This window comes from Lates calcarifer, unplaced genomic scaffold (genome assembly GCF_001640805.2).
Source record: "Lates calcarifer isolate ASB-BC8 unplaced genomic scaffold, TLL_Latcal_v3 _unitig_4112_quiver_405, whole genome shotgun sequence".
Taxonomy (NCBI): Eukaryota; Metazoa; Chordata; class Actinopteri; family Centropomidae; genus Lates; species Lates calcarifer.
Window position 1 is genome coordinate 275,988 of NW_026116709.1, and position 18,808 is coordinate 294,795.

The 18,808-nt window shown below is 39.7% G+C and overlaps 1 protein-coding gene across 10 annotated transcripts; it reads right to left on the reverse strand.

The window, feature by feature from the left end:
• Window positions 1-718: 718 nt before the first annotated feature.
• atat1 (alpha tubulin acetyltransferase 1) lies at window positions 719-16,606 on the reverse strand. Of its 10 annotated transcripts, none has more exons than XM_018695487.2 (13): window positions 16,161-16,599; window positions 15,764-15,824; window positions 14,371-14,462; window positions 13,978-14,035; window positions 13,727-13,840; window positions 12,867-12,968; window positions 11,178-11,223; window positions 10,671-10,716; window positions 9,074-9,148; window positions 7,922-8,135; window positions 5,497-5,582; window positions 3,801-3,855; window positions 2,233-2,409 (listed from the first exon to the last, which is right to left on the reverse strand). In XM_018695487.2, exons 1-13 carry the CDS (start codon window positions 16,250-16,252, stop codon window positions 2,365-2,367), a joined length of 1,086 nt encoding a protein of 361 aa, XP_018551003.1. In that variant the 5' UTR covers window positions 16,253-16,599; the 3' UTR covers window positions 2,233-2,364. The 10 variants fall into 10 exon arrangements, with proteins under 10 accessions (XP_018551001.1, XP_018551000.1, XP_018550998.1 ...); XM_018695486.2 differs by having other exon boundaries at window positions 3,771-3,855; window positions 16,161-16,598; XM_018695485.2 differs by lacking the exon at window positions 3,801-3,855 and having other exon boundaries at window positions 719-2,409; window positions 7,922-8,132; window positions 16,161-16,606.
• Window positions 16,607-18,808: the final 2,202 nt, after the last annotated feature.

Consider the following 18,808-nt stretch of genomic DNA (forward strand, 5'->3'; position numbering starts at 1 on the left):
GTAAAATCCAAATATTTAAACTGACCATTTATCTCTCTTATGTGGACAGCTCATTCTGGATACATCATACATACATGTATTCTGCATTATTTTCAATACAGTAAGGATCTTAAAATGAAAATATCAGGTGGGTTGCAGCAACTGAATTTAAAAGTATTAAAGGTAATCTTGATTATTTTTTTTTTTTTCATTCAATTATCAATGTTTTGCCACCTATGTGGGTCTGACTTACATTTGCAGCAAAGTTACCCAGACAGCCTTTTCCTAAGCTACTTCCTCCAGCTCCTCCTGGGGGATCTGAAGGCTTTCCTTGGCCAGGTAATAATAAATATATTGAATAAACCATCAATAATAAAAAGAATTAAAAATAAACAGTGAATGGTGTTTGCTCAGTTGTCATCTTGTAACCTAAGTATGGAACTTGGGTTTGCTGCTAAAGACCACGGATGCATGCACTATAGAGATGCAGCTGAAAGCACAAAAAAGCTAGGTGGTAGAGCTTGACTTACCAAAACTCAGGCATTAGTATACCCAGTTACACATGACCCAATGCAGAAGAAAAAGTCACTGCTGAATAAAATTTGAGTTGAAAGCAGATAGTCACTGCCTGATAAGTAACAGCAGTAACTTGGATCACTGCCAAAGGAGAGCCGAGTTTGGATCCAAGAGCTTCCTGAATAAACACAGAAAACTCTGTTTGAATAATTCTCAGAACAAGTCAGTTGCTTTTGTAGTTTATTATTGAAAGATTAACACATCAGAGTATGCAGTCATACCATGTTTGTGAATGTTGTTTTTCAGGGTGATTTCTGAAGATGGTTTCTCAAACATGATCATCATTTCCTCTGTGAAAACCACTGAAACAATGCAGGAATTCAAGGACCAGTGGGGACACAGTTTCAAGTATAAGCACAAATCACAGATAATGTGATTTCAGGCGTGTTTGCTCCTTTGGTTGAGTTTGTTAACAATGATATTTAGCACCAAAATACCTGAGAATCCCCGGCTTGGCCTTCCTCGGAAAATACTGAGTGACTCAACTGAAGGAAATGACGCCAAAAGGCATTATGGGTATATGCACAGATATGTTGATATCTGATAAGCAGCTGTTCTTCATGCTTGGAAAGTCAAGCTAAAGGGTAAGTTTATCCAGCATAAAAAGAAAATATTCTCTCACTTAACCAGTGGAGATGGCTTCAGTTTTAGGTGCTGAGGTTTTGGGTATCTGCCTCAGAAACTTGCACCTCCACATCAACATACTGGAAATGAATGGAGAAGTGAAAGCTGAAGGAGAATAAAGAAGACTGGCATGCTGCTGAGAATGCAACTCTTTTGTTGAGACGGTGATAAACAACTCTCATCAGAGAGGAAAAACATTCTACCAAGTACTATCTATCTGTGCTGTGACAAAAGTTACAAAAATGATCAAACACAGACATTCCCCCATTCCAAGCTGTCACGACAGTCTAACAAGCACTTCTTTAAAGCATACTGAAGCCTTTAATGTATTCAAGATTCTGGGTCAGTTTGGGATCAATTCAGCAACTTTTGCACAGTATTTTACAATGAAGCATTTTCAAGTCACTACAGCTCTAATACACTCCTCTGACTGGTAAGTTACTGGACGCAGCCCTCTGATTTTGCCGTTGGAAAGGAGGTTTCAGGCGCTGTTAGACAATCTCACCAGCACCCTGTAGCATACTAAGACCTTAATGACTAAGCAGCAACCACCAGCTGAAGTTAATGGTCCTGTAGTTATCCACTTTAATACAGCTGCTTTTATATAGCTTAGACCAATATTTTTAAAATGATTTGTCTGTTGGCTGGTGTTTGACGACTTGTAGTGACATAACTCCTTATTTGGTTCGTAGCACCAGTTTGGTCAGCCAGTTACAATGAACTGTGTGACATCTGAATGATTCATCTTGGAAACCAACCAAGACAGAAATGATAATACCCAAGATAGATAACCAGAGAGACTGGAAGTATATTTGGCCCTTAAGTTTAAAAGTTCTAGGATTAAGAATTCAATAGCAATTTCATTTTTTGCAGTAACATTTGAACAATGTATAAATCTGAACTATTATCACAGGATTAGTTCCTGATCACCAGGGTCGGGTGCTCCTGTATTCCTGCTTCTGCTTCACCCACTGGGCAGTATAGCAGTTCTCACCTACAGTCCATGACCAGCCTTGCCGGCTTCTGTCGCTGTCTTTCTCCAGCAGATGTCTCTGGTTGTCCTGCATACCTCCTGCTAGACACTGTGGACTCTCCAACACACTGATCTTCTCCTTCGCACCACAGGCTTCAGCATCTGTATCCAGGTGTATCCCTCTGCTGTTTAAGGAGGTCTGGCTGTGAATGTCATCCTTCTTGGAAGAAAGAGGTGGAAAAGGGAGAGGCTGGAGTCTGGGTGAAAGGACAGTACAGGGTCACTGGAAGGTGGATAATGATGAAATTACAAGGCAAATGTTGGCTAAAAATTAAGATAAAAATGTGCTGCATAATAACCCAATGTGTAGACAAATGTGACCGAAAACACAAGCAACGCAACTATGACTTAACAAGTCCTCTTACCTAAATGCCAAAACAGCTATCTGTCAGTGTTTCCCAAAAGGACCCATACAACCATTAGAAAGTATTAAGTATTAGTTGAGTTTTCAACAAACAGCCACCTCTATGGTTACATTTTGGTTGGTTTGGTTTAGGTAACTAAAATTGTTAAAGTCCAGCTGAAATCACATTAGTCATCCCTGTTTGGGTCAAAAATAATGTCATTGTATTTTTGAAAATATACTGTTAGTAGTTTTTCTATTATCAAAAGTAAGGAAAGCATCTTTGTGGAAAAGATCTATTTTTTACTCAGTCACCTGTAGGGGCATGTTGGTGTCTGCATTTAACTGACAGGAGCTGGAAGGGTGTGTCAGTGACAACGAGCACAACGATGATCGCAAATATACTGCCAGAGATCCTCAGAGACAAGAAGAAGGAGTCCTGCAACAGCAAGTCTGATTTCCCTCCCTCCCTAATCTCAACATCATGGGGTCAGTGTGGGATTATGTGAAGAGACAGAAGACACTGAGACAGACTAAATCCACAGCTAATAGCTAATTAGCTATCTAGCATGCAGACTGACATTAACAGTGCACCTCTCCCCTGTGAATGTTTGTTTGCTTGTTCAACGAGCTAAGGTGCAGGACAAGATGTTTATGTTTGTATGTTAGATAAGGTTAAGGACCTGTGTTGACTGTTGTAGTGACTTTCTACAATAACCACCCACCTCATCCTCTTCTGTGATGGGCACCAGCTTACACAATATCTGAGTCTTTTTCAGATGGTCACTCTACTAGACAAGGCGATCATAAAGTCACATTTTTTCAGTGAGAAACATGACAGATTAAATGTTGCACCTTGACCAATCACAGCTCACTTTCACACACTCTCACAATTTGTGCAACAGAATGAGATGTTGTCCCTCACCGCACAGACAATTAATGTTTCCATTACAACCATTCATGGTCACTGTGCAGTGAAGTGGGTGTATTTCTCCTTCCCTGTAAGAGGAAAGAGACTGAGTGTGTAATCTCTATGGAGCTCTATAGTGATATTTATACCAATTTCTAGTGAGGACAGTATCCTTTAAGTTTATCCATGCGTTTTGGCCACAAATATCTGCACATTGGGCGAGTCACTAAACCTCCTCATATTCTTCTGTCATGCATGTTATCCTCCCTTAAATGTCCAAATGTCTAGTGCAGTAGTGTAAATACCTGCTTTGTGGTGTGTGAATACTGGCCAACCTGTGTGTGTCTGTGTATCCCAGTGCGCAAGACTGATTCCCCACTGGTCTCAGACCTGAGAAGGCACAATGTACTAACACATGAGGAAGGAGAGCAAAGTTGCCTGGCTGTACTGCACCTGACTCTAGTAATCTGTAATTCAGTCCTGTATTCTTAGGATAGAAGCCACAGAGAGCACAGAGAACTTTCCCATGAAAAAAACTTGTTCACCTTGGTAAAAAAGTCTCCCTTCTTAAACCCAGGTTAGTATTAAGCCATATCTGATTATGACAACCCATTTAATAGATAGTTCACCCTAAAATGAATGTGTCTTGTAATTTACACTAGAAAGAAACCAAATTTTACCCCATTTCCTAACATGAGAATAGTCCCTCTCTGCTCTGTGGACAGAATACCATCAAGGAAAATCTTGGGGATAATGAGGCAAATATTAGACTGTAGACTGAGTGAACAGTTTGTTAGCTATAAACATAAACAAACTTTATTAGGAACACCTGAATGCGCAGCTGACAAATCTGCATGATGTGATACAGTCATGTCAACATGGAGCAGAATCTCAGAGGAAAGTTTCCAACATCAGGTGGAATCGTGTCATGAGGAACAATGTGAGAGCAAAGGGAGACCCTACCCATTATTAATATTATGTTCCTCATAAAGAGCTCTGTGAGTGCATTTGATACAGTCTTCAATATTTTGCCATGAAAATAGAAATCTACAGTCTATACATCTATTGAATAGATCTGTGTTTAGTGGTCAGAGTTAAGAGGCTCACATTGGATTGGGAATCCTGTGAGATCCACTTGCTGTACCCACTGGGTCTAATAAATTGTGCTTGGGAGTGAACAGGAGTTATATGCAATTTATCAGCTTCAGTATATTACTGCATGACAGCTGTTTAATATGCTGCAACCACTTCACCATTGGGCCATGGTTTATGATTATTTGATTTGATTGAAGAATACTAGCCTTAGACAGTCATTGTTTTGAAATTAGAGCGAGATAAATACTTATGACAGAGGTCCAAACAGTCCCACATGAGTGGGAATGAAATCTTGGGCTGGAGCCGAGAGAAATTAAGTGGCTTCGGATGAGAGATTTATTCCAGGCCAGCCGCTAGTCCAAACAACATCACTGAGGTTTCAGCTGATACTGTTAGAGTGGATGACCAATTCATTGTAGAGTGAACTATTCCTTTAAATGAATTCAGGCTGATGGATGAAGTTGAGACTCAAGTTACTATAATAATAAATGCATGACAAAATAAAAACTAATAATGAATAATGAATAAATGGTTGGACTTCAGTTTGGTTTCAAAGGTCAGAACATTAATGCTGCCAAGTGATTATATTTTGTGAGATTAACTTAAGGTCCACTCATTTGCAATTTTTGAGCTTTCAACCATATTTCAGTCTTTATCAGCAAAAGGAACTGACCCAGGTGTCATACACCACTTAACATTATGTGACTGACCTGTCGAACACTGTGAGATGCTGTTCCAACAAAGCCAGTAAGTGGTCCTTGAGTTAAAAGATTATTTTGTCACCAAAATACATCCCAACTGTTAATAATTACTTCACACCACACAGCAAGCACATATTTGGCACCCTTTTCAATGTGACTGATAAGGCCAGTATGAGCTCCATGTATGAGTCTAACAAGGTTTTTGACTACCATTGATATCTTCAATGAATCTTACCTGTCAAGGGTTTGTCCAGCAGTCCAACAGCTCTGCTGTCCAAGTGCCGACTGTACAGGCTGCATCTGGCAACTAGACCCTGCTGGCTACCAGAAAAATGGCAACAGCAAGCAAGGAGGATGAGAAGAAAACCGAAAACATACAGAGCAGGGTAAAAAAGAGAGAGGACAGGAGTACAAGAAGGGATGGAATGCAAGCCAAAGGACGGTTAGGTAAGACAACAGTAAGAAAAAAAGGGAACAAAGGAAAAAAAGGACATAATTACAAAACAAAGCAAAAACTAAACATAACAAAACAGAAAAATGCATACAGTAAAACCAAACATGAAAAAAAAAATCAAAAGCCACAGAATGGAAATAAGATTCTGGAATAGAAGGTGCAGCTTCATCTTGTACTAACCAGTTTGTCTGATCAGTACTTATTGATGTATGTGACAGTTGTATGACAAAAAGCAATCTCACATGTGCAGTTTTGTGGCACACAGTTTAATTGGTTCTAAAAAAGGCAAGCAGATAAGACAGAGCCATCATGTTCCCCTCTGCTGCGGAGATAACGAGCACGTTTTAGAAAGGCCTAAAGAAGCCTCTCCTTGTTTGAGTCAAATAATCATTTTAACAACAGCAGACTCTCCATCTCCATGTCACAGAAACAGGCTATTAACCAAGCTAGGACACCAAAGCCATTCTTTTAAAAGGAAGAGTCAATGGTGCCAGTCAGAGGCTGGTCAATGGAAGCCCAGCTGAGATCTATTAAGGGAACTGTATTACCAGTCGATGATGACAGTGAAAAGAGACAGAATTTATCAAAGGGGTAGAGGAAGATAAATGGGGTGGAATGGGTGAAGAAAAAAATGAAGGGGAAGGGAAAGAGAGAGAAAGAGACAGCGTTTAGAAAGCTGTGGTTGAGCAGAACAAATAATCAGGAGAGAGCAAGCGTTGCCTCTTTGTGCTGGACACAATAAGTGAATAATGAGAGGAATGTAGCATTCATCAGCCAAATTGAACTAACCTGGCACTAATACCAGCCCTCTGCACAATGTGCACTTCACAACATGTCATTTACAATTAGTATACTACATACAGCATTTAAACATCATTAAAAAATTAGATGTGCAAGCAGGTATCAAAGTTCAAGCACATGGTGCAACTCAGCAACCAAAGCACACTGACTACAGGCAACCAGGCAAGACCTATACCCTCACTGAATAGGCTGAGAAGTCTGTGTCTACGCCAAAACTTCTCACGTCAGTAAGTGCAATACACTATAATAATAATAATTAGATATGTTATGTTCTTTCTCACATTCTTTAATTTGTCATTATGCCAGAATTGACCACAGCAAGATGTATTATACAAGATACAACTAGATGATATTATGTGCAAAATGAAGACATAATTGTCAATTTATGAATGAAGTAGAAGCTGAATGACAACATAATGAAATTATTTGAATCAGTGGATAACATAATAATGAGTAAACACATTAGTATGAGAAATAATTAGAATCTCAACCAACATGGTTGTGGTCAGGTGTGGTCCATAGCACCACATCCATGATGCAACCAACCTCACACTAGAGGAACTAAAGGATCCTGGGAACCAAGACTACTGAATTTGGAGATCACTTAACTTTCAATCAAGGGCCACCACCACAGAGACAATAGTGCAGAACAGTCTGGCCTTGAATGCTACTTGAATGCTTCCCTAATTACCTGACATGCATGGTGATGTAATCTACTCATAGATTTTTCTATGGCTTACACCTTTGACTCCAGCAGGACCATCAACATTATCCAACACTTCTCTCACCTCTAATGGGCTGCACACACCACTGCCATCTGGAAGAAGGTTAAGCAACATCCCGACCAGAACCACACTACTGTCCAACAGCTTTTCCCCACAGGCCATTGGGCCACTGAATTCTTACTCCTTCATTCTAAGCACTGCAGACAGGTAAAGGTCTAACAACCCCCTCCCTCCTCTTGCAAACACTTCCAGACAGATACACACGTACCTTGTTAGAACTGGTTTTTAAATGAAATCAGACACATCTTTGTGTGTGACAGCACTATTCATTAATTGGACTTTACTTTATACTACTATCTATACTATAAAAAATGTATCTGTAATTATTGTGTACAGCATAGCGCTGAAAAAAAGTTAAATGACAGTAGGAATGGTGCAGAGACAATTCCACTGGTGTAAGCTCACATACTAAGAATACCAGCTTCTCGCTGTTTCTATGGCCAATGCACAGTGCAGATTGCGTTTCCATTTGACTGGACTGACAGATCCCAGCAGATTCCAGCAAAATATGTAATGTTTATTTCCAACCCCAGTATTACAAGAGAGAGATGACAAGACACAGATCACAGTGTAATACCTATGAATGTGGTCAGAAGGACTGGATGTGTGCTGTTTCTTACCTGGTGCGCCTTGCCCTGCAGCGCTCCACGAGAGGGGACTGTGGGCTCTGGTCCCTGTTGCCCCCAGGGGCAGAGGCTGGGACGACTCGAGGGGGCACCCTGCTGGGGGAGGATCCCACGCTGAGGGAGTGGGAGCACTGGGAGGATGCCGACCGCTGGGGGGAGTGAGGAGGAGCAAATGGCCAGGGGAGAGCCCTCTGCTCCTGACGTACTGCTGCACCAGGAAAAGAAATTCTATACAGTGACTTGAAAGAAAACTTGAAAGAATTGTTTGTGTCAGTATCAAAGAGAACATGTAATCTGTTCAAAATGTTCACTCTGATGGTATCATGTTTTTGGAAACTCTGGAGAGTTTCAGAGAGTCACAGATGACAGTAAACTAATCTTGATGTGTAAATTGGTGGAGTGGTGGATAAGGCTCAATTTCAATCAAAGATAATCAACTCATAATAAAAGTGTCAATAAATACACCTGTCAATCAACAATGATTAATCTACATTATACATGTATTTTTAAATGTGAGATATTCAGTTGCAAGAAATAATTTAATTCATGCTTGTTCCATTTCCCTGGTATTCTCCTTGTTTCTTCCTTCATACAATAAAACTAATCTTTGATACAATGTCTTCTTAACTATTCAAACTGCTGATCCAAATTGGGAACTAAACAAGTATTTACTTGACATACAGGTTAACTGGTGACTCTGAATTGCCCGTGGGTGTTAATGGTTGTTTGTCTCTAAATGTCAGCCCTGTGATAGACAAGTAGATAGTGATCTGTCCAGGATGTACCCTGCCTCTCACCCACTGTCAGCCGGGATAGGCTGGGATCTTAATGGCATGCAATGCAATATGCAATAGTGCAATTCCCATCAGATGGCAGAAGGCTTAATAGTTGTCATCTCATCAAATACAAACATATTTGATATTAATATTTATGTTAGGGTTTTATGCAATAAATTTTACTTTGCCAGGTAACAAACACCACACCAGACACTTGTGTACTCCATTTAAGCTGCATCACTTAAAAGACTTCACAAGTGGCTCAAACTACTAGAAAGAAATTAGATATTAGAACTACAATTATAGTTAATGAGGAAACAATCTTTCCTCTGTTGAATGCATCTAATGTCTATGTGTAATGACCGTTTACCTTCTCTCTCCATTGAAGAGTAGGGTTTGATCTCTCCATCTGGCTTTTTTAGGGGAACCTTTCTCAACTGGGCAGCTGTGGAGGAGAACACACTCAGAACAGGCCTAAAAACAGAACACGACACAGCCACTGCATCTCTAAAAGCTTTGGCTACATTGATCAAGTGGTCTATCCAAGAGCTATTCAGTACAAGAGAGGCTCCCTCTGGGACCAAATACAACGCACAGCCCATTTGCCTAAGGTAGCACAAAATGGCCAATTAAAAAAAGAAAAACAATTGAGAGTTATTGTTATGAAATAACATTATATTACTAGTAATACATACGTCAACACCAAACGTCATACATTTTATTTAAATTTGGATTAATGTAAAAAATAAAATTTGTGTGTAAATGATCTAATTTATTGTGTTCATTAATGTTAATGTAACATGTGTCTCTGCAGGGCTGGAGTTGTACCATTGGCATTGTACTGGCTATGTGTTGTTTGCAGTAAGCTGCTCAGCAGACAGACCCTTTTGTGCTATAAAGCAATCCAAGCCTGGTGGCATACAGTGCATGATGCAGTGTAGACGCTGGGATAGAGGCTATCAGTCTTCTTAACAATGGCTTTATTATTATACACTTATGTGGTTTATTGATGGCAGTGTCACACAAAGCACCCTTATTTTACTTTAACTGACAGACATTTAGAGACACTGGAGGGTCAGGAAACAGGCAGGTATTCTTCTGTTGGTCAGGTGTTCTGTAGGAGTTTGAGGTGGCCTACAGGTTGCGGCTCTCTGTGGATACTCTCTGTCTAGCACGATAGGTTCAATATATGACATGATGCATAATACATGACATAGCCTATATTGTACCTATATAGGTAGATAAATACACATGATGGGAAAGAGAAATAAACGAGAAAGAGATAAGTGAGACCAAGAGCATCAGAGGCAATGTTCATACTTAAAACTGACATGTATCTTGGGTAATTTGATCACAAGTGGACACCTCTTAGTACAGGTGTAAATGCACCTGATATACATTGGGGACACACTGCAACCTGATTGTTCAGACCACCATCAGAGTTGGTCTGGGCTGCATATGACCTCATTCTTTTAGCAGTGTGTGCACAAATGTGTCCTGGGCCACATTAAAGGACCGACTCACCTGCTACCCTGTGGGTAAGCAAAGTATGTACTCGTTAGTTGCGTAAGCTGGATTTGTCCACAACACCTGAAAAGTTCAAAAACCCCATAGAGATATAGTGCGTCAAACATCTTGGCAATTTGGTTTGCATGAAACAAGGAACATATCCAGTCTGTATTGTTTTGATCTCCTCCTCTTCTTTTAATTTCTGGCAGACTACTCATGGAAAGCAAATTGCTGCCTCCTGCTGGTTAAAAAATAACAATGCATTTGGTCTCTGTAAATGATGTTTTATTTGTATATAGGGGAGGTGAGATCCGATCACAACTGTGAAGATCACTGTAGACACATGTTAATGCTAGGTATGAACAGTGCCTTAAATATAATATAGACCTAATTGTGGGAGAAAGGAAGGGGTACAAGATGCTGGGGACGTATGAGAAAAGAAAAAGAAAAGTCCTTACAAAAAGCCGTACATCCCCTGATCCGTCAGAGGAGAGAAGGGTGAGCCTGGGAGAGTTTGGTGAAACAAAAGATTTTGGAACTGGAATAAAAGCAGATCAGCACTTTTCCAGTGCCCTTTTTTCAGACTTGCATCTCTCAAATGAGGGAGATTTATTTCTTCCACAACATAAAGAGGAGTTTGCTGTGATGCCAAAAGCAAGAGTTCACTTTGAAGCTGTAGCATGCAAAACCTGTTATGTAACCGAACTTAATCACATATATTCACAAAAGTATGTGTTCTGGCATTGTGTAGCTTCTTTTTTGAAAACAAAGGTAAGCATAGTTGATATAGTAATATCAAGAATGCTAACTAATCATAGGTTCAGTCGGTAACGACGTCGTGTTTGAAGCCACCCACTTGCCCACATCTCATAGTTCATGTTACCACGGAGAAGAAAAACAATTACATAAAACCTTTCACAACAACACAATCCAAAGCAATGGAATCAGAGTTGTGAAAAAGTTACCTGCTCTGTTGAGGAAGAAGCCTTCAAACACCACAAAGTTATTGACCTGCACAGAATAAACAGAAAGACAGGATAACAAAAAGTGCTCTTGATAAAAGGTTAAGATGTGAGTTGACTTTGTAAACTCACACTACACATTTTAATTGATCTTTCTGCTCGGCCAGAACCTGCAACTTTTATACTCACACTGCCTGACTAGCCATGACAGACCTGAAAAAATCTGAAACCATCCTTGAAAACCTTCAACAGCTAATACTGCTCTGTCTTACAGTCTTATGTTTGTGTTGATACTGTGCTTTTTAACAATTCATGACACAGATGGGTGGCATCACAGCATACAGAACTCAACACATTTTCATCACTAGGTTTTAGCTCTGCCTATTATAGCTTCAAATGCCTCCAGAAAACCAGATGAAGAAGCAGAGAGAGTTCATCTTGTCTAGTAAAAATGCAGTTTCCAGGAATAGAATCACAACCCTTTCTGTTCCTGCCATTTGTTTCTGGCTTTCTAGTCAAAAGCAAAATTTAAGCCTACTGCTTTAGCTATTATTCCTTCCAGGGTGACTTAGAGTATTCTGATAAATGAGTTAGAATTGTTTATTGGCTTTAAAAACAGGCATAGCCCTCATGTTTATCTGTGCCATAAAAGAAGAAGTTGTTTATCTGTGCACATTTTTGTTGTCACAGTTTCACCCAGTACATGTGTTCTGATTGAAACTAATCAAGAAAAACCTAAAACTTTCCTAAACTGAGTGTTACAGTCGTAAGAATCCCTGCGTACTTGTATCCCTATTGGAACATGCACGTTAGAAGGGTAGTTTTACATGTTCTATGAAACTGTTTTGGCCAGTGCGCTCTTCTCTGCTGTTGCGTGCTGGGGAGACAGCATTAAGGCCAGGAGGGTGGGCACTGTTGTAGAGTGGGTTGTAGAGGTGGCTAAGGAGAAGAATGGCCTAAGAAGCACCTACAGTAACCATCCTATCCTACCAATATGTTCAAAGGAGCAACTCAAGTAGCCACAGCCCTTTGGTCTCACAGTGTCATCTGCCATAATGTCCCCAACCTCAGCCAGCTCTGTAGTTTCTGAGGCCCACTGCAGGACGGTCACCCCTTACAGACCTTACAGATTGTACTATACCATACTGCCTATTTCCATGGACACTGTTTGCACTTCTTTATACATTTAATACTATATGATGCATACCAAGTCACATACATATTCTTATTAGTATGTTTTAATATTTTTTAGTTTTAATATTTTTTAGTTGTTGTACTCCTGATTTTATTCCTTTGCTAATCCTTCACACATTTGACGATCTTGTTTTATACAAGTACACATTATGATGACAGATCTACTTCCAAATGTGTTGATGTTCATGCAGGCCAGTAAATAATGGAACAGGAGCTGTAAAATACATCTAAAATCAAAAAGAGAGAGGAGGGAGGCAGCAGTGTCTAAATATAACCATAATAAGTGGAGCAATCACGCTGAAAGTCATAGGAAAGAAAAGACTATTCAAACTGTCAGCTTAAAGCATGTCATTTTCTTTGGGTCCCCTGAGGAAAAGTCATATTTTAGAACGATCACGTTCGTAGAACTGGAAATTAGACAGATTTGTTTCAGGACAGATAGGAGAGAACTAACCATTCACATACATTGATAGCATGATAGTAAAGTGCAGACTGTACCTGTGGAACACTTTGTGTCAGGCAGTAATGCTTTGCCAGGAAGGACAGGAATTTAGGCGAGGGCCTGTCATAAGCCATCAGCACCGGCTCTACATTTTTGTGCTACAGTGGAGAGAGAGAAAATATACAGTGACTGATACAGTGGCCAGGTGTGTGCGCACATATGGATCAAATCAGAGGACTGACTGGTGAGGTGATTTCAGAAGATTCTTTCTCTCCCTCCTTCCCCAGATCATTAGACCATTAGTGCTTTATCCTAATTCACTGATGGCTGTTCTTTACCCTAATAACTAAGACTGATAATTGAATAAAGGAGACTGTCTGAGGGTGTGCGCCATTATTCATTTCTCTATAACAGCAGGCTGGTTCTGAACTAATCAAACTAGTTTGTTTGAGGCATACTGAAACCTTTAGGTATCGTAGGAATTTGAGCCATCCGCCATGATGAAGATGATCAAGATGAAGTAATAAAAAATGATGGCCATATTATCAACATATAGTACTGTAAAAGTATTGAGCTGTGTTGAGGAACATCAGAGACAGATTTGCTATATCAGATCAAAATATGCATTTAATTTTAAAATATTAAATATCGATATCAGTAGTGGCTTCAAACGTCCAGTCTTGGTTGGGTTGTAATTGATGATCAAAAGAAAACTTTTATGCAAGTCTGCCTCCTTTTGCAACATTATCAGGCAAAAGGTCTGTATTCCTGTATTTCATCACAAAACGTGTTTTTGCAAGCTCACACACTGCTATTTTTTTTTTTAACTGAAGAGCTTGAAAAGGTGACTGTAATAACATTCTTCACAACACTGTGTCTGGCTTCTAGTAATGTGTTACAGAGAGGAATGCTTCACCTGCAACATGAAATCAAACAGCTCTAATCCATAGCCATGTCGCTGCAAGTTCTCTGCTATGTAGAAATCCAAAACACACAGTGGCTCTGCCTCTATGTGCACACCCTGTCGGTCCTGTGGAGGAAATACAAGTACAGCTGATGAGAAAAGTTTAGGCAGATACAAAATCAGTGAAGCATGTAGAATTATAGCTGGCCTGAAAAGACAGAAATCTGAAAAAAGAAGGGCTTTTTAGAAAATGGGTAACTTACGAGCAGAAATAACTTCTTGTAGCCAACCTTGAGAAATCCCACCACCATACCACGTCCTCTGTATGAAGGAGGATGAAGAGGCAGCAGGTTTGGTTGGGATGGAGGGAGGGTAGAGGGAAGTGCAAAGAGTAAGACTCTGTGCTCTGAATAACAAAGTCACATGTGTCAACCTAGTTTTCCATTTGGGTGATTTGAGGTGAGCTGCTGCCATGAACATTATACACAGTGTCTTGTATCAGTACATGCATTGTGACCACAGTATGACTCAGTACTGGTGAGCTGAGAGGGTGAAGAACTCAGTCAGTCCAGAGATAAACAGTAGGGAGTGTGTGTGTGTGTGTGTGTGTGGTGTGTGTGTGTGTGTGTGTGTGTGTGTGTGTGTGTGTGATGTACCCATTGCTCTCTCCATCCTTAAGCAAGTAGAGCTGATGCCTCTGGGACTGCAGCTTGGAAGCACTTGTGATGGGTGCTGTTAGCTGTTGGGCCTGTGGAAAACAACCAATCACACTGCTGATGAGTACATGAGTAAGATGATAACACTTCAAACACTGCTTTCTACATGTAACCTGACGTGAAGAAAAAGGTGGAACTTCACTACAAGGGCAGAGCAGCACTGAGACAGTTTACAGCATACACATGCCAGAGTTTTAAGAAAGGCAGGACTCAACTGTGATGGCAGCTTCTACACCCTCACCCAAACACTATCAGAGCAGAATGGAGCAGCCAACTCCAGCTCCTACAATTGAAGAGGCCTTGGTAAAACAGGTGACCAAGAACCTTTCCAGAAGGACAACCTTCACTGCAACACTCCACTGATCTGGGCTTCAGTGGTAAGGACAGGGAGACTGATCAGGTTTGAGAGAAAGCTGACAGGGTACAGTACAGAGCTATCCTTAAAGAAAACCTGGTCCAGAGCAGTCAGGACCTCAGACAACACTGAAGGTTCACCTTCCAATAGAAAAAAGACCCCTGGCTCACAGCCAAACCAACACAAAAGTGGGACAATTTTGTGAACGTTCTTCAGTGGCCCAGCAAGAACCCTGACTTGAGCCCAATCAAACATCTCTGGAGAGACGTGAAAGTGGCTGTCCACTGTCGGTCCTCATCCAGCCTGATGGAACTGGAGAGGATCTACAGAAAACAATGACAGAAAATCTCCAAATCCAGGTGTGCAAAAGCTTGTTGCTTCAAAAGCAAGAAGACTCAAAGCTCTAATTGTTGCCAAGGGTGCTTCAACTAAGTACTGAGCAAAGGGTCTATATACTTATATTTGTGTGACATTTATGATATTTGTTTGATATTTTATTTATTATTATGCTCTATCATTATTTGTATTAAGAGTAGATTGATGAGAGGATTTTAGCATGAGGCTGCACCGTAACAAAATGAACAAGAGAAGGGGTCACTTGTGCATATATACACAAACGTGTGTGTGTGGATGGGTGATGTACTCCATGTCAGAACACCTTGATATCACTGTTGGATGTGGTGTAGAAGCTGAGAATCAACATGATTGCAACACTCTTAAAAAGAAAAAAAGAAGCATCCACCCGACAACCTCAGGAGATGCTCAAAGCACAGATTTCAAGGTCAGTTTTAATAATAGAATTGCTAGTGATGTCAAGTCACTACCACGGTGTACAAGCTGTCATCAGGGCCAAAGGTGGCTCTCAGTTATATGTATATCCATAAAAATACTCTGTGCATAATTTAAACATACATGTTTAAACAAACAAGAAAAAATATAAATAATCAGTAATATACTCCCACACCTACAGAAACTTACTTTTGCTGAGGCTCTCCCAAGTTCATCAATAACTGTGGCTATGTGGGCTTGAAGATCTGGTCTGCAAAGATGGACACGACAAAGTAAAATCAGATAAGAGGTGGATGAGCCAGGCACTAATGTCAAACAACATAACAGCAGGGAGAGGGTCTTTTTCTATGACAGTGGCAAAAGACAACAAATGTGAACACACAAAGCAATGGTTTCATAAAAGCAACATTTGGGTAGCATTTTAACGTTCACGTAAGCGAGACTGTTTTAACATTGGTAGATATCTGCATGGAGTTTGGTGTTAACTGGCTCTCTATAGAGAAGATGCAGACAAGGTTCTGTATACTGCTAGGTACAATGTAACACGCTAACAACAAATTGAAAAGGAAAATCTGTTCTAACTTACCTTCCTGCTGATTTACGACCTGCAACAAGAGAATGGTCCAAGATGGAAACCCTCTCGGAGAATAACTGGTTAATATCAAAAGGAAACTCCATAATATCTCTCGGCCGGATTAGCTGGACAGCTATACTTAATATCTAGCAACCAAAACCAGCCAAACCCAGCAGCACAGCAATTCAAGCCGGTGCTTAGCTAGCTAGATAACACGGCTATCTCACCCACCAAGCTGATTTGTTAGCGCAAACAGTTAGCTAGCTGCTGGCAGCCCGATGCCAACAATACTTTAACATTGCACTGACAAAATCTGACACTAAATAATGCTCTGTGAGAGTTATAACAACAGGCACCTGCTATTTATATTGTCACTGCAGCTCCATTGTGTCTCTATGGTTGTGAGGCACTCCCCGGCAACGTTAACCGTAATGTCTGTAAAGCCAATCTGCTTTACAAAAAAAAAAAAAAAAAAAAAGTCGTGTATCTCTAATCAAAATGTCTGAAAATGCCCCAAAGTAAGACAAAAATGTGAACACGTGTTGCATTACATTGGTATCCAAATTTTACTTCCGAGTATGATTTAGGAATTAGAAAGTTTTTCAACAATTTCTAGGGAACATTTAATTTTAGTTTTACGGTAAAATGGAGGCAGACACAAAGAAGCATGTCAAAGATGTTAAAGGCCTTTCATGCTGTCAGGAGAGTTCCACGATCCAGAAGCAGCAACTGTACGAGTTCTATCACCACTACTGAAAAACTACAGCTCTACGTGGCTTTTTTTTTCATCTTGTGAATGAAGAGAATTTGCAAATGCTACCTTTCTTAACTTTTCTTTTTTTTTTTTTTTTTTTTTTTACTTTTTCTGTCTCTTTTAAAGGTGTAAAAGTCTGTCCCCAAAATATGAAGCTCACCTTTATGACATCAGCTTGCACTACTGGCATTAATACAATAAACAAATGACTTTCTCAATGGGTATATTTGTAGTTATTTACAGTAAATGTGTCTAAAATTCCAAATCTATCCTAGTCTCTTAACACCTTTATCCTCTATCTTCTGCTGAATCCCAGCTTGGTTCTGTTCAGACTGTGTATGGTTCAGAGACCAGAGTAGATATTGATTTTATATATATGTAATGTACTATGCATAAATATAAAACAACAAACAAAAACCCTCCACCTTACTAAATAATAATATTAATTATTAATTAGGAAGTACCATTGTTATTATCATATTCCCATAAAGGTGCACTTAATATTTTTGTGACTGGCTTTTACAACAACCTTACAATACAGGATAATGATCTTGTAATTTTTTAACTGTTGATGACACTGTGTCAGAATTCTGTGGATTCATCTCTATGGTCATTTCTGAGGCTGTAGTTTGTGGTTATTTGATTTCATTACAGTTCATCCATCCATCCATCCATCCGTCCGTCCTTGCCCTTGAAGGTTGTAAGGGCCTAACATTGGGAAGGAGATAGTGTGTACACCCTGGACATATCACAGTGAATGTAGTTGTGATATTTTAATCCTCTATGTGTAAATGAGGTGGGCAGATATTAGAAACACCTTTCAATACAATCACATCAGAGAGTACAGCCCAAAAATATACTACAGAACTATATTAATACTAATACTAATATTAATTAAAACCATTGATTACAAAATATTAAGTGTCATATTTTGCAGGACTACTGGAGATAAATTCATCAGTAACCAGATTTACCACATGATGGTGCTGCAAGTGAATATATTCTGAAACCTGAAAGAGGAAGAGTGCTACACCAGAGCCTGTTGAGTACTGCAGGATTTACAGTTATATCCTCCATGCTGTTTTTAAAGTACATTTTATCACTGGTTTATTCATTAGTTGTGTTTTCCTCATATAAGAATAAAACAATGTATCATAGTGTACAGATTTATCTACTCATAGAGGATGTGATGCTGGTGTCAGTAGGAACAAAAACAAACTAGTAGTTCAAATGGATCACATATTTAAAAAATTGAATAAATGAGTGGATCCACACAATGAGTTCACACACACATTTTAACAGGGCACACGGCCTCCCTTAATGATCAACGTGAATCATGTGCTGTGGCCTTAGAGAGACATGTGAGACAGCACTCTCCACCACCATCACGACACCAAATGAGGGAATATCTTTTGGAAGAATGGTGTTCACCCCTCCAGTAGAGTTCCACACAACTGGAAACTTTATGACAAGAAGCTCTTAAGCTGTACCGGAGGCTCATGGTGGAACAACAACTTAAAAAGACACTTAATGTTACTTTTTACTTCCATTTGTTACTTATCTGTGGCTTCAGCAGTAGTAGATACAGCACTTGTAGGCTCAGAAGCAGTGCTAGCATTGCAACATCCCCTGGTATTAGTTTGGCAAGGTCATGCAACTTGATTTGTACAGCAGTTTTCATATACAGGATAATATATAGCGCTTTGTATTAGACACCAAAACAAATAACAAAATATATAACAGACATTTAAGCTATAATAGAAGATCTTTGTTATTGTCTTGATGCAGCTTTTTAAATTTTAGGTCCGTATCCAAGCCCACACTAAAGATAAGACTGTAATACCCAACGAGATAGTAAACAGTTGCCTATTTGCAGCTTTAGCAGTTGTAGTTTTGGCCACCTGAT